Source organism: Cololabis saira, chromosome 1, assembly GCF_033807715.1.
Source record: "Cololabis saira isolate AMF1-May2022 chromosome 1, fColSai1.1, whole genome shotgun sequence".
NCBI lineage: Eukaryota > Metazoa > Chordata > Actinopteri > Beloniformes > Belonidae > Cololabis > Cololabis saira.
In genome coordinates, this window is record NC_084587.1 from 19,882,352 (window position 1) to 19,898,124 (window position 15,773).

A 15,773-nucleotide genomic window follows, 5' to 3' on the forward strand; every position below is an offset into this window, starting at 1 on the left:
TGTGCACCAAATAATATTTAATACATTTATATTAGCAAATACCTCAAGCTTTGTATTGACGGGGATTCAAACTCAATGGTATGTATTCACCAAGGGCCAACCATCTTACTTCTTATTTTTTGTACCACGAGTTTAGAGTTTATATCATCAGTAAACTTATTTCTACGAAGCCAGCGTTGGCTAACCGCAACTGTCATTTTTGCTCTTGCAGTCAAATCAACATGTTAAACTGTATATCCCACTGTGAACATCTGATGGTCGCTCTGCAGACATTTCGGCAGGGATCGGCTGAAGGAGCTGGGAAGAAAGATAACTTTGATTGACATAGGGTGGGCATGTTTCTGTTGGCTTCCGAAGCAACTTGGCCACAACAGGCTTAAAAACTGGTCTTCAGAAACCAGTGGATCATGTGACCTAATGCTTCCATTTTTTGTACAGTCTATGATTTTCACACAAAAAGAGGTGTGGACATTGTTGTTGTGGAAAAACCTATTAAACACTCTTTAATATGTTTTTTTTTTCATCCCCAATTTTTTCCCATTTTTATCACCTAGTGCTCCTACCTAAGTCAGTCCTGGGCATTTAGGGTGCGTCCCAATACTCCCCCTCGCCCTCCTTTTCTTCCCTAACCCTAACTTTTGCGCGTTCCCGTGAAGGTAGTGGTGTCCCAATTCCTCTTTTCACCTAGGGGGAGGGGGCATAACGAGGGCTAGGGGCTGAGAATAGCCCCTTCAAATCGAGGGATTTCAGATGCTGACTTGGCGAGCGAGGGGGTATGAAAAAAAGAGGCTCTGCGTCGATTTGACTCGCCGACCGAAGGCAAACAGGCAGACTGGTCTCAGAGAAATAGAGAGAAATAATCCTGTGACTCGTCAGATTTGTTTTGGATGTTTCTGATATAATAGTCTTCAGAAACCACAAAGTAATCCAGCTGTTATCTGGGTAATTTACACACTTTCAGATAAAGTTGCGGAAGATCACGCCAGAATAAAGGGATTTATGGTTCCGCGTTACACCAACGCAGATCCTACGGCGGAGGTTACGCAACCTACGCCGTAGGCTCTGCGTCGATTTAACGCGGTCCCAAGCTCCGGACCCGGCAGACAGAAATCTCTAAATTTCGGAGCAAATTTCTTAACAGGCGTAGCTACAACTGTTAGATTTCATCTATTAAACCAACATATTCCTAAATGATTTATTTCAGCCGGCGTGATTCTCAACAGAGCTGCGTCCCGGGAGAGAGTGTCTCTCCCGGGGCTGACGGAGCAGCCTGACCCGGCGATCACGTCTGTTCTCGGGCTGTGAGCTGAGGCTGCTCCCCGGGGCCGGCGGCTCTTCTCATCTCCGAAAACATCGGGTCAAATTTCTTAACAGGCGTTATTTGGATAAACTGAGCCCCGGTTGGGGATCTTAAGGTTACCATTATACCTGAAAAAATATTAAAACTTAATAAAGTGCCATATTAACAGCGCTACAGCTGAAATTAAAACAGCTTTTGGCTCTCAGCTTCCTGATCAGGGTAGGGATGAAAAAGAGGGGTAGGGGGAGAAATGGGACAGGCACCTGGGCCAAGTGCCCTAGATCTCAAGTGCCCTAAAATCTCCCCCTTCTTTTTTAGGGCTTAGGGAAGAAAAGAAGTGCGAGTGAAGAAAAGAAGGGCGAGTGAAGGAGAATTGGGATTGGCCCTTAATGTTACCAGTTACCAAGAATAAAGGGTCATAACATATAGCAGGCGTCTCGATGCAGAATTATCCTTTTGCATGCAATAGGTAATTAAATCTACTGAAATCTGGATCATCTCTTGAGTCTTATTCTTGGTAGCTTTCTATCTAGATATTCATCTAGTTGGAAAGAACATATTCAAAAGCGTTTAATTGTTGTTGCAAGGCAGCAAACTGCTCCAGTGTACCTGCAGAGATTTCTAGAGGTTTTTAACAACGCCTCCCTCCAGGGTCTGAAACTAACCAGCGCCAATGTAAGATATCTGTTTGGTGAGTAAATCGTACTACGTAACATGGTGGCCCACGGTCTGCTTGGTCGTGCTCACTGGCTTCACCAACATTAGAAGAGTTGGATAATGCAGGCGATGGAGGAGGTGGTGGATCCATGCTGAATAACAACAAGATTTGCGCAGTGACTTTGCCCAAATCGTGTTGCACAAATCTGACCAGCAGTCTTCCTTGGCAAGTCTTGCTGTTATGTTCGTTGAACGTAAATAACTTCTTTCTGAGGCTCTTCAGTTCGTTAATTACCTGAGTTTTCACACACACACACACACACACACACACACAGCCATTCATTGAGATAATAAAGATAATTCTGCTACAACTTTTTTCTGACTCTTCTTTAAAGGAGCTTGAGGCCGGATTGTGGCAGGAGTAAGTAATAATGTCAGATGAAGCGTTCCAAACCCAAAAGAATGAGCCCTCTAGTGTATCTCTCCTTTGCCTTGAACAGGCTGTGTGCTGCAAAATGTGCTGCAATTCGGTCCCGAATTTCCCGCGCTAGGCTGCGGATGTGACGTCACATGACGCTGCATGTGCGTTCTCCCCGTTCTCCCGTGCCGGCTTCACTGTTGGCTGCAGTACCCCCGACGGCCGTCGTGGTGAAGGGTGGCGCTAGAGAGTCTCATTTCTTAAAAGGAGCCTCAAGCTCCTTTAAGTTTGTATCCAACATAATACTTTATTTCAATAAAATGTATGAAAATTAATTAATTATTGTTTTGACTGGTAAAAAATATGCTTGGCGGCTGGATTTTTTAAATCTACCAGTCCACTTGGCTGGTGAGTCAAAGTGTTCATTTCAGACACTGCCTCCATCTTTACTCACTTACAATTTTTCAGCTGTTTGTTATTTAATTTAAAAAAAATCTTTACATTTAGTCTCAATATTATTTAACTCAATAAGTCAGTTACTTAATGATAATTATTATTTTCCCATTCAGTTCAAAGCACTTTCCTATGGAAGCAGGCTGCTAATGTGGGATGCTAATTGGTCCAGACTTCCATGAACGATAACCAGGAGCCTGTCAGATGGATTCTCTCGTGATTCCATTCCCGTTGAAGTGTTTGTGAAATGCGCTGCTGCTGCCCACGTCCTATCTTGGAGGATGTCTACGGATATACGTGAGGAGCTGTCCATCACATTCATCGCATAACTTCAGATCCAGATGCACATTAGTGTGTGCAAATGTATGAGTGGCAGACAGAGCCACAGTCCACGTGATGTCAGCCATTTGCATAAGTTTGGGCAGCATACATCCATAATACTAACGTTTTTATAGAGTTAAAGATTTGTCAAACAACTCAAATTTGCACACAGAAAGGTATGATTATGTGAACCCAACTGACAATGGATGAATGGCAGCAGCCAAAGGAGGAAAAAAAAAAAAAGAAAATTTAGGCTTATTCAACTGTCATTGTTACCTGCGTCTTCATGACTTTTATTGCACTTGCAGAAAAAAACTGTTGTTTTCAGCTTGAAAAAATTATTACTATCCTTTATTGCCTGAAGAAACCATCACCGTTGTGTGAGATGAGAATCAAAAGCACATTCCAGACTTCTAAGTTCTTAGAGTAAGCCACAGCTTTGTAATAAGAACATGTGCATATGTTACCGTTGGAATTCATATCAACCATAACACCAGTGGCATTTCAAAATATTGCTATATAATCACACAGAAAGCTGAGGGCATTTAGGCTGAGTTTCCTCTCCAAGGGTGGGCTCAGACATTGAAAAAATAACATGTTGAACCTAATCAACACAGGTAAAAAAAATAGTAATTTAAAAATAGTTAATTTAATAACACAAATTTCCCAATTCCTCTGCACAACAGATCTGCCAATATATGATATGCCAATTTAAATGTATCGTGCATGTAGATACATCCCTGTGTCTACAGCAGTTAGCACTTGTGCTGTGTTGAAAAGGATACAGCACACATGTATTTGGACCAGACCTGTCCACTAACACCATCAGTCTAAATGGACAGTATTTTAGTTACTGACATTAGAAACATCAATAACATGAGAATGTCTCTTCAGTATGTGTTTAAATACAGTATAAACAAAAAACGTAGTCTAAAGGCTTTATTTAAACTGCTGGAAAAGCAAAGGCTGAATATGTATGAAATCTTGATATGCTCTTATTAAATTTAGCAGTGACACAAACAATAAAAGTGTGAGGATGAGCTCTTTACCCATGAAGGGGAAACCTCACTACCTAAGAGAAGAGAGAATGAAGTCAATTGGATAAAATCCTAAAACCAAAAATCCAAATGAAACTATTCACAGAAACAACAGAAGTCTGGTTGAGTTAAACTGGAATACAACACATTGCTATCATGAAACAAAGATATTAGTGTGTGAAAGCACCACTTTAAACCAGGCTAGTCCAAGTATATTCCACCCTCTGCCTCCCGTTTCCCTCTGATTGCATTCTGAGCAGATTGAAATCATTTACGTCCTCAACAGAATGCGAAAGATAGATCTTTCAAGGAACGACAACAAACCGTGAACGGCTCAACGGTTTATCATTCAAGAGGAGCTTGGGAGTGAAAAAGTCAGGCTGATGTCATCAACCGGCGCATTATAAATCCCGTCGTCTGCCTGGGGACCACAGGCTGACTTCACACCTCTGTGACATTCTCTAACCCCTGAGTTTCTGACAGGAAGAAAAAAAAAAAAAAAAAAAAAAAACCTTGAAAAATCTTTCTGGCCGTGGTGTCAGATGCTCACCATGAAATATTCATAATCTGAGAGCAGAGCCACAATAGAGGGGGTGGCAGCACGCGAGGATTTGACTTGCAGAAGCTGAGATGCTTAAACGAGAGTGACCGATTTCTCTCATCACGAGCTGTCAATCACAAGCTCACTTTCATGTCACTATTCTTGGATGGATGGCACATAGCCATCTGTAATTTTTGAACTTGTAACTAAAAGATATAAACCTTTTACGACGCCTATCTGACTGTAACTTTAACAAAAATAATGAGATTAAAATGAATGTGCACAAATTCTTTTTACTTTTTTATCTACATTCTGTAATTATTTTCCTGATTGGATACTTGGATACTCAATATTAAAATCTTTAATATATTCTGATTATATTTAAGGCTTTTTTAAGTCATTTTCTACATCTGAACATTTCATAATCAGAAGCTCTTGGTACACTGTGAACCTCTAACAGAGTAATTCTACATCTGTATGTAGGATAACCGCCTTCAGATCTTGGAGGTCGTGGTGGAGTAAAGAGGCTCTGACCTCCCTCTCTCTGCCACCTTCTCCAGTTTTTACTGGGGGAATACTAAGGCATTTCCCAAGCCAGACATAAGAGACGTAATCTCTCCACTGCGTCCTGGGTCTGCTCTGAAGCCTCCCAGGGCGGATCCAGGCTCTCCTGGACACCTCCCTGGGGTGTTGTCCAGGAGACATCCTAACCAGATGCCTGAGCCACCTCAAGAGGACCTTCTCCATGTAGAGGAGCAGCAACTCTACTCTGAGTGGGAGCTTCTTGCCCTATCTCTAAGGAAAAGCCACTCTGTAGAGAAAACTCGTTTCAGCCACTTGCATGCATGATCACTTTCTTTAGATCACGAGTAAACTATAAGAGGGTAGGAACATTGACGGACCAGTAAACCGGGAGCCTTTCCTCTTCTTTTAGCCTTCACTTCACCACCAGTGACCAGAGCGTTGCTGCAGATGCTATCCCCTTGTAAAACTACTGGGATCTTCTGGAGTCTATCCCAGTATTCTATGTCTAAAAGGCAGCAGTACACCCTGGACAGGCTGTCAATCCATTGAAAGGGCCACATATAAACGAACATCCACCCACATGGGCAATTAAGAATCACCAGTTACCTTGACATTCATGTTGTTGGACTGTGGGAGGAAACCAGAGAAGTACCCGGAGAAAACAAGATGAGAATCAGCGCATCCAAATCTAAGAACATGGTTAGCAATTAGAAAAAATTGGAATGCTCTCTCCAGGTTTGGGATGAGGTCTTGCCTCACATGGAGGAATTCAGATATTTTGGGGTCTTTTTCACACATGAGAGAAGAATAGAGTGAGGAATTGCTCTTTCTCATATGCTGTCAATATGTTTTTAATTGTCAACTATGGCCCTGATTCCATTTTTTATTTGCATTGTGTGAGCGCAAATACACTATACTTCAGTAATATTTTTTAGAGGTCTATCTCACTCATATCTTATGGTGCCAGTGTGCTCCTATTCTACTCAGAAAGCCTGTTTACACTGGCCTCGTAACAGCCTCTCCCAAATCTTTCTGTCTTTGTAGCACCTTTATTCAGCGCTGCTGTGCCGTGTGAATGGCATGAGAGGTGGAACACTTTGCTCAGTGCCTGTATCGCCTTTTGTAGGTGGAAACAGGACCGTAACAGGGCAAAATGAGCACTGTACGAATCTGGAATGTAGAACGGCATAAATGGGATACGAGGACGGCTGCAAATTCTCCGTAGAGGATCAAATCGGTCCATCGTGAAGACAGTGAGAGGCTGTCTGACAGCACTGTTTAGGTTTGCTGTCAGAATATCCAGCCAAGTGACAATCACGTTAAAGATACACACACACAAAAATGTTTTAACCACAGCAGCCAGAGAGGTAAAGACCAGGCTGTTCATACTACAAACTTCGTCACTTGACTTGGGGCTCTAAGTACTCGTGAACCTTGTTGGTGTTTTTAGCTATGCAGAGAAGCCTCCACTATCTGGAAACTGAGACAAGTGTGTGTCCCACGGGAACAACCAGATAAAAATATTCATTTATCTGGTTTCTTTTTTTCATTGCTGTGTTTTATTCAGCACTGACTGTGAAAGAAGCCGACCAGAGACATGAGGGACTTGTTCCTGACTATGGACGCAAAATAGAGGAAAGGGACCATCATTTGATGTCATGCTTTGTAAAAGTACACTCTGGGGAGGGAGTATTGGGCCTTCATGAAATCACTGGGAATGCACAGCTGGAGACTGGGGGTGGAATGAAGAAGGGATCTCCAGTACATCTTTGTGCTGCTCATACCTAACGTGAAATATGAAACATGGTTGTTTTTTTTTTTTATTTCATCTGCTGTCGCTGTAATTAACTGCATATTTTGTGGAGATATTGATAAAGATGACATCACTGACAGAAAAAAAAATCAATCTATAGAACTACATAGCATCCAAACCGACATGTGTCTTATAAAGGAGTTATTTTTTAAGTTTTGTTTCTCCCTGTGGATGTTTGAAAATCTTCTTGTTATCGTAGAGAACATTTCATGGTTTGTTTTTTGTTTCTATTTCTAAATAATGCTAACAGCATTCAATCAATTTATTATAACCCAAACCCAAAAGGAGTGCAGGAACCAGAATGAGTCAAAAATTCACCATCATTCTATAACAACAGCTTGGTGCAATAGTCTGTTCTCTCGGTGATCCCCCAATGCAATTACTGAAGACTTTTCTCTCACACTTCTTCATACAGGCTCTTGGTAATGACGAGATACCTTTTAACTTCTCAGCCAGAGTCTGCATCAATAATTTATTCTCATCTGTTTAAATTTTAAAGTGCCACACATTACCGTCCTGCCGCACCTGCTTTCACACTGTCCGGCCCCAATCCCTGTCTCTTGCCCCATCCCTGCCTGTCTCTCGCTGTCTCATTGCCCCACCTCTCGCCATAATAAAGACAATGACGGAGTTCCCTTTTCCCGATGAACCACGGATGTTAAATCAAACGAGGGCAGAGGAGGCGTCAGACCACATAATGTAAGGGCATCGTGCGGACGTCTCCAATTACGCTTTGGCCTTGATTGGTGGCGGAGGCAAAAGCGATGAATTCTTTAACGGTGGCATGCAGCTGTGACTTTCTGAGCACAGCCGCGGCCTTAGGAGGACAGCTACTCAGTGCAAATGGAAGCTGACAGAAAATCCACATAGCACGACCAGTCTAGGGGGGAAAAAGGGCATGACAGTGACTAAGAGAGCCCAGGCTCGTAAGTAGCTGAGGGCAGCTTGTAGGAAAGACGCGTATAATTAAGCGGTCTGCATTGTGTTTCAGATGGCAAAATCCCATTGTCTTGACAGGAGCTTACCGTTGCCCTTTCGGTTGAGATGCAAACTAGCATACACCCTCATTCTTCTTTGTTTTGTTTTTTTCACACTTCTCCCACCAAACCTTTGCCCCCAAATTAATGTGCAATTTTGAATAAACCCAGTAAGTTTGTGATCTTTTGATCTAAAAGCCACAACTACCCTAAGGGTTTTCTTTCTGTACCTTTTCTTATTTATTTTTTACCCCCAGTCCCTAGCCCATGAAGATTGACTGGGAGCACTCAGTGTTATCTCCAGGGAGGCAAAGGTTGGGGGGAGGGGGCGAAGACCACAGATTTGTCCTTATCTATTCTGAGCACACCTAAAACAAATTAGACCTGGCTGCCAGTGCTTATTTGGGTCCCCCACTCTCATTAAGGGGCTGAATCCAGGCTATTTTCCTCAAGGTCCTGCTTCTCTCCCATTTTGGTCCTTGTCTTTCATCACTATAGCAAAGGTTTTCCAGGCGGCCATGCCACCGTTTCATCTCAACCATTCCACGTAGTCGTATCACCACCACACAAAGAGCAGAGACAGCAAGAGAGAAAGAACATCCCTCCCCATGCTGGGATGCTGATTTCCCTACACATGACTTGATGCTGGCCTTTGACTTGTGTTAATTGAAAGAGGAATCTGTTCAGTTGGACTGTGTCTTGCCCTTTTCCAGCTTTCACCAGTCTTATGCTGATATGCGGACAGAGCCTGCTTTGGATAAATTTGCCCTGTCTATGCAGTATTCTGAGAATAAAATGCAGAAGTGCTAATCAAGACAATTTTTTCTCATCAATATACCCATTGGCTCTTGAAATTATGAGGTCATGTTATTGAACTGTGTAACAGACATTGATATTTAAGCTTTAGATTCCTAATTTAGTCATTCAAGAGCAGCTGTTTGTGGGAACATTAATTATGTATGCAACATAAATAGTCATATCAAATTCCAAATTGAATGTCTGTAGAGGTTGGAAAATCCTGAATGATATGATCAGACTGGCAAGTCAGAATAGTTTTACTGCTGGTTGTATGGAGGTCATGATAAGGACCCATGTTATAAGTTAGAGTAGGGCTGGGCGATATGGACCAAAAGTCATATCTCGATATTTTCTAGCTAAATGGCGATACTCGATATATATCTCGATATTTTTTCTGTGCCTTAATTGGGGTTTCCCCCAAAGCATTATAGCATAGCATCTCTGTTAGCTTCATTTTTTTCTGAGGCAAACCCTTAAAAAAACAGTCAGTTTTAATACAAAGCCTCGTGCCAAATGTCACACAGGTACCTTTATTAACAGAGGTCTGCACAATATCAAAATGTATAAAACAAATGAAATAAAAATAAACTGCCTGCATATATAGAATAAAAATGCTTCTTGAATAAAATAAAACAAATATCCCTTTCCTACATAACAATTAAATTAAAATACACTGTGCAATTAATACAATGTAGACAGTAACAGGCAGACTTTTCCACTGAGGTTGACAGTTGTGCAAATAACAAAACATTTGTGCAAATTTCAAATAAAACATTCAAGTCAATTTGTCACAAAATAAGCTATATCAAAATCATTAAAAAAAATGTAAAAAAAACAAAAAAAAAAATATTTTTTTTTTAAATCGATATAAACGATATTGTCTCGTACCATATCGTGTTTGAAAATATATCGATATATATTAAAATCTTGATATATCGCCCAGCCCTAAGTTAGAGGTTGACCAGTACGGGTTTTTCTATGGCCAGTTCAGATTTTTAGAACTCCGGAACTCTGGTGACCCAATTATGGTGCCATGTATCTAAACTTAGTGTTGAACTCATGATGTTTCACATGGTGAACTAACTTGTTCCACTTTCTTTTCTGTGTAAGTGTTTATGGTCAAATTATTAGTATTGAGCTACATCATCATGTGGCAAGATTTTGGAAGTCATAGCAAAAAAAAAAAGAAATTTAAAGCGTCACGACACAACGAGACCCACGAACCTGACTGTGTAACAAGATTTTAGCTGTAAGTCTGCAGGGAACTAAACAACGAAAAAATGTAGCCATTGTCCAGTTTTTGAGGCCATTCTTCACCTGTGCAAAATGTGCCAATCGCAATTGAGTGGGGGCGGCTTTATGTGATGACTCATATATTAGTTTCCACAAGTCGCTTTTCATACCAACCAAGATTACCAAGAATTGCAAATAACATCTTACATCAACAAGGTTGCACTGCAAAACCAATAACAGTCATTCAAAGGAATTCCTTCTCCATTGCCCATCATTTCGGATGTACTTTGTTCATACTAGTCTGGTTGTCTCTCTATTATGTTGCATGCTTCCTTTCTCTGGTAGGTTGTATGCATTGGTGTTCAGAGCCAGTTTCGTCTGCATCTGTTGGTACTGCCCCTTGGAAATCAAAGTCAAATCCAGAGAAACCAATTCTTTGTATCAAAAAGAGAAAAATTGGGATGGCTGGCCAAGTAAAACCATGATAATGTGTCAGTTGAAATGTCTATTTTTTTTGTATCTTGTATATTTAAAGCCATAAAGCATATTGTATCTTGACCGACTCTAGTCTTATAATTCCTTTTTTTCCTATGTGCCCTTCCTACAAACCTTATTGCAGATATAAAAGTTAATTTCTGGTAAACAGGTGAAGTAAACAAAGGAGAAGACTAACACCTTTCCCTCATACGATTATTGCATTTAAATGTTAATGGAGGACCTTTGAGCCATCTAAGCTCAAGCTATGCAAAGGTAACTGCTCGGGAAATGTTAGGTTAGATGAGATTCTGCTGCCAGACTAATCCATCCTGGAGCCTGAGAGCGGCACAGAGTCTGAGAGGAATCTGCTGCAGAACAGCACAGCAGTGACACAGGGCAATTCTCTAGGGCCTTGCATTAGCGCGCTAAATTAAAGGGGGTATTAGATTAAATTGGCTCTCCGATTTCAGGGGTGTGAGTAAAATTCTGATTTGCATTTTCCACCGCTGCTTAAGATATAATTAGTTCAGGGTGATTCCCATGTGGAAAACATTGACAGCCAAATCTAAATGGCTGCCAGGAGCTTATCACCTCCTCCAAGGCAAAAGGTACGCTCTGCTCATGTTTAGTCTGCGTAGTTGTTTGTCGGTGTGTGTATGTCTTTGTGTGTAAGTGAGGGAGAAGATGTGAATTTATACATATGCTGTAAATTGTCTCTTTTAAGTCACTGCAGCATCTGATTCCTAACATTTTTCAATCAAGTCCAAATGAAGCTGAAGCCACTGTTGGCGCCATTGGCACGGTGAGAAAAGACACCCTTCTCTCATTAAGACATGTGTACATGAAGTCCCTCTTAATATACACATGAAAAGTCCCTCGAAGCACAAACTTCACACCTCTATGATGCATTTCAACACAAATGCATTTCCGGAGCAGAAGATTTGCCTGTAATTACAGAAGTAAAGTCAAAAATAGCAATTACTTCTTCAAAAGTCCATACTATGAATTACTGACGTCTGTGAAGGAGCTTTCAAAAGCAAGTGCAGGGTTTTTTGGGGCGGGTGGGGGGTGGGTGGCTTCACACCCTTGGTAATTCCAACCTTCTTTGCAAATGGGTGTTTTCAAGAAGGGAATCTTCCCATAGATTATAAATATCAGTCTAGCGCCCTGGACACCTGCTTTGGACACCTGTTTGTACATTATATTGACACATCTGCAGTATCCACTAACAATCCCTCAATGATCCATTATATTAAACCTCGAAACCTGTGTATTTTTTTCCCACACTGGCCACGAATCTCATTTATGGTTAGTTCTGACACTCATTTTGAGCAACAGCTACAGTATATTTGAACCATGGGTTTTTGATTTTTATGACTGCACTATTTTTTAATTTTATTTATCTTTGTCATTACTTCAGCCACTTAAGACTTAGCACATAGCTTGGCTTGAGTTCTGGGCTGTGAATAAAGACCTAAAAGAGCAAGGTCATTTATATTTTAAAGATACAATTGTTTTTTTTGTGCTGTTATCTGTACAGAGATCACTGTGACCAGTGGCTTTGGGTTGTTATGGAAGGGTTCTAAGGCAAAGCTAAACAACCTTAGGCCACTTTCTTTGCTCCAGTTTGAAGACTGCGGGTCAAGGCCAAACAGGGGACACCAAGTGGAATACCTCTAGTTCACCAGCTTCTACCTCTTCCCACAGTTGGTTCCTTTGGTTGAACAATCTTCTCCTCGGTTCATTTCAGGAACCTAACTTGACTAACAGGACCACTAACCAACCATATGTGAACCAAGTGCCGCCAGACCTGAAGCGAGAGGAAGTGGAGGGCCGCTGGGACCCGCAGTCACTCGGATCGTGACTATGACGGTAGGTTCACTCGACCTGCAGACATCTACAACCACCCTGACCCCATGAGCGGCAGGCTGAGCAATGGCTGGTTCCAGCAGGAAAGCTTCTAATTTCAGCTCTGAAAGCACTCATTTCAAATGTCATCTTAATTTAAAATGAGGATGTTTGGACAGATTTACAAAATTAATGAAAAAACATATCAATTCATGTTATATATCAGCACAAGTTAACTCAACCAAGCTAATGCCGTGTCAGAACTAAGGTGGGCGTGTACCAGCCTCTTCATTCAGGCCATTTGTGGCAAACATGGCGCAGCACAGTACAAGGAAAAAGAGGCTTTGAAAGCACTTTTCAGAAAAACCTATGAATGACGTCACAAGCGGTTTGTCCAGATCTTTTGTAATTTGGCCACTGGCTTTGAGCTTCCATTGCAAAAAAGAAGAGCTTAGTTCCTCAGACCAAAATTTGTCAAAAAAGCCCATTGAAGTTCAATCATGGATATTACATATTGACTGCATACTGGTAAACTAGAGAATAAATCATACAGAACATGGTGAGACATGTGAACACGCATGACATTAATGTGTAAAATCACATGACTAAATTTGATATTGAACTTGTAGGCACAATAGCCATCTGCTTTGAATCTTCCTTTTATATTTTGATTGCTGAAAAGGAATCGTCACTTTGAATATTACATAAAAATCAAACATGGAAACAAAACTTTATAGAGTATACATCTGCATAAATTGAAATTCAGAGGAAAAAAATACAGATTCAAACAAAAATCTGACAAACTGGCATCTTAAATTCAGTGTTAACAAAGGAATCCATACAGGGTGTTTTTCCACTAGTAGATTAGGTAATTAACCCGGTTATCCTCTCTGTGTAATCACTTAATTAATGAGCAAATTATCTGGGCCTCAGGCTTCATTTGTTGGAAACTCATCCATACGAGATCATGTTAGCCGATGAACAAGTTCAAAAATCCCAGTGTAAAGTTAAACATATTTCTGTTGAATCAATTAGTAAATAAAGTTGTTCCAATGAACCTTTCAGAACTATTCCACCCTGTGACTATTATATTTGACATTGTACCCCTCCGCACCTCTCTATAATGTCCCAGCCTCATCCATAATAAAACAAATATGAATGTATGTGCACTGGTTCATCCACAGTCTGTAGAAAAACAGACCAGTGTGTGTGCTAAACTGCCCTCCCAACACAAAACTTGGAGGTTGTTTTGCGAAACGCCATCAGCAGCTCTGCCATCACTCTCACCATCTCTTGGTGGTCGGAGACTGAGGCTTTGTGGGATATTGATTCTCCCCATCCAGAGACGGTTTCCATAATTGGTTAAAATGACCGGGTGCAGAGAGAGATGGCTCTCTGCTGAAAACCATTTCCCAGCCCTGCTTGGAACAGAGCCAAGCTCAGGGCTGTTCGGATGCGTTCCAGCCCCAGCCTGACTGGCAGCAATTAGGGGTGTCTGAGCCAAGCTCAGCTTGCGCTCCGCACAAACACCCCTAATTACTGCCAATTAGACTAGGCGGGTAGGCAGATTTGAGAAACCGGGGGATATTCAGGCATGGGTGGGCATGGAAACAATTTTCAAGGGCTTAGAACGTGACTGTATGAAGAGGTTAATGCTTTGGAGTGCAAGGGGATAATAACAAAAGAAGGGGAAGCAGAGCCCCGTTTCTCACCTCCAGCGACGAGCCTGGCTTCTTCTTCAACTCCTCGCATTTCCTAAATTTGCAGATCTGGTGGCCTGTTTTGCGGTTCCGACAACTGCTGCAGACACCACAGTTGATTAGCCGCCTGCAGGGTGCACACACCCCACACCTTTTCCTTTTCTTCTTAGCTGGGTTTCCACTGGATGCAGAGGAATTATTCTGTGGGCAGTCTGCCAGATTGGCAATTTGAAACGCACTGTCTGTAACGGCTGCTGAGGCTGCGGGGGAGTGAAGGGCTGTCATGACGATGACCCCGGGAGGTAATGAGATGCCCCCTAAAGCCGGAATGGCGGAAAAAGTTCCAACGCGTTCTGGGAGATTCATTATCTCTGCTTCAGCAGCGCCGCATTTCAGCTTGTTCATGCATTCTCCCGCTAAAGGTCTGCAGTGTTCGGGGGATAAGGTAGAGAGGAAATTATTATTTGCCATTTGCAGTGTCTCTGGCGGCACGCCAGGCTTCCCCGGTCTCTGGGAGTCATTTCTATGCATGGTGGTCCTATTAGGGTTTATTGCAGCTGATTTCCTTCCCCAGAGCATGGCGTTATCACAGTTCCAAGGGGACATACCAATTCTGGCACTGGGAAAAATGGGCGTTGTGATGCGGGCGATTTTAGCAGTCTGTGGAAATGCCCCGTTGGTTTTATAAAAGTTTGCAAAAGATCTGTACCTTTCCATTTCAGCGTTATAATCCAAAAGCTGGCTTAATCCACCATCCAGGTTATCCTTTTGTAAAAGAGACACATCTGCGTTTTGTCCATTTTCAATGCAAAGCGCATTGTTTATGTTAGACATGGCTGGGGAATGATCGTCAATGTTTAGGAGAAGAAAGTGAAGTTATGGTGGTCTTTGCCGAACTCAAGCTGGTTACGAACAATGGATTACCATCCTGGTTTGTGATCCCCAGTGCTAAAAGCAGAAAAACAAGAAGATGAACAACAGTTACACTCAAAGGAGATACACCTTTTCATTCAAATCTATAGTCATTTACTTTTCTCTGATTAATAGAAAGAAACAACATGGTAAGATTTCTCTGGTACGTTGTTCACATTCAGACGTCTCGTGAAGGGACGATCAGAAATAGTAAGGAACTGATCTTCATGTGGTGACAACAACATGAAAGCTGTAACAGATCAACGTGGCATTTAAAAAGAATTAGCATGAATCTAAAAAGAAAACGAGTCCCTCATTTTTAGGGGGAAAAAATCCAATCACAAAAAATAAATAAAGGCATTTGGATACACAACAGCCACAAACACATGACGATTTACCTTTTTTCTGCAGTATGGGCACTTAAAAATTATCTGCTTTTGGACACAAGGAGCAATATTGTTAGATATTAATAAATGTACTAACGATATCTACTGTAATAGTGACCAAAGAGGTGGTCCATCCATGTAAACAAGACCATTCTGTCTGCTAAGAGCACCTGGTATTCATTCCTGGCCGCTATTACAGTGACAGCACACAGTGATAGCCACCGGTGAATTTACAACCAGATCAGGGACCAGACCGACCACAGTGTCAGCTGCCTCAGGATAGGACTTGTGTGTGTGTGTGAGGGTGAGGTGGTGTGCTCCATTTCCTCCCTCTGACTCTCCACCAGTCTGTCTGGATTTGGTTTCCACAGATAAAA

General features: G+C 41.7%; 1 protein-coding gene across 1 annotated transcript in view; it reads right to left on the minus strand.

Moving 5' to 3' along the window:
- The window catches only part of cxxc4 (CXXC finger 4), a 38,669-nt gene that overhangs the window by 21,542 nt on the left and 1,354 nt on the right, over positions 1-15,773 (minus strand). Inside the window, exon 2 of the mRNA XM_061730516.1 lies at positions 14,111-15,046. Coding sequence (XP_061586500.1) covers positions 14,111-14,932 — 822 coding nt within the window. The 5' untranslated portion in view covers positions 14,933-15,046. The remainder of the gene's footprint in view (positions 1-14,110; positions 15,047-15,773) is intronic.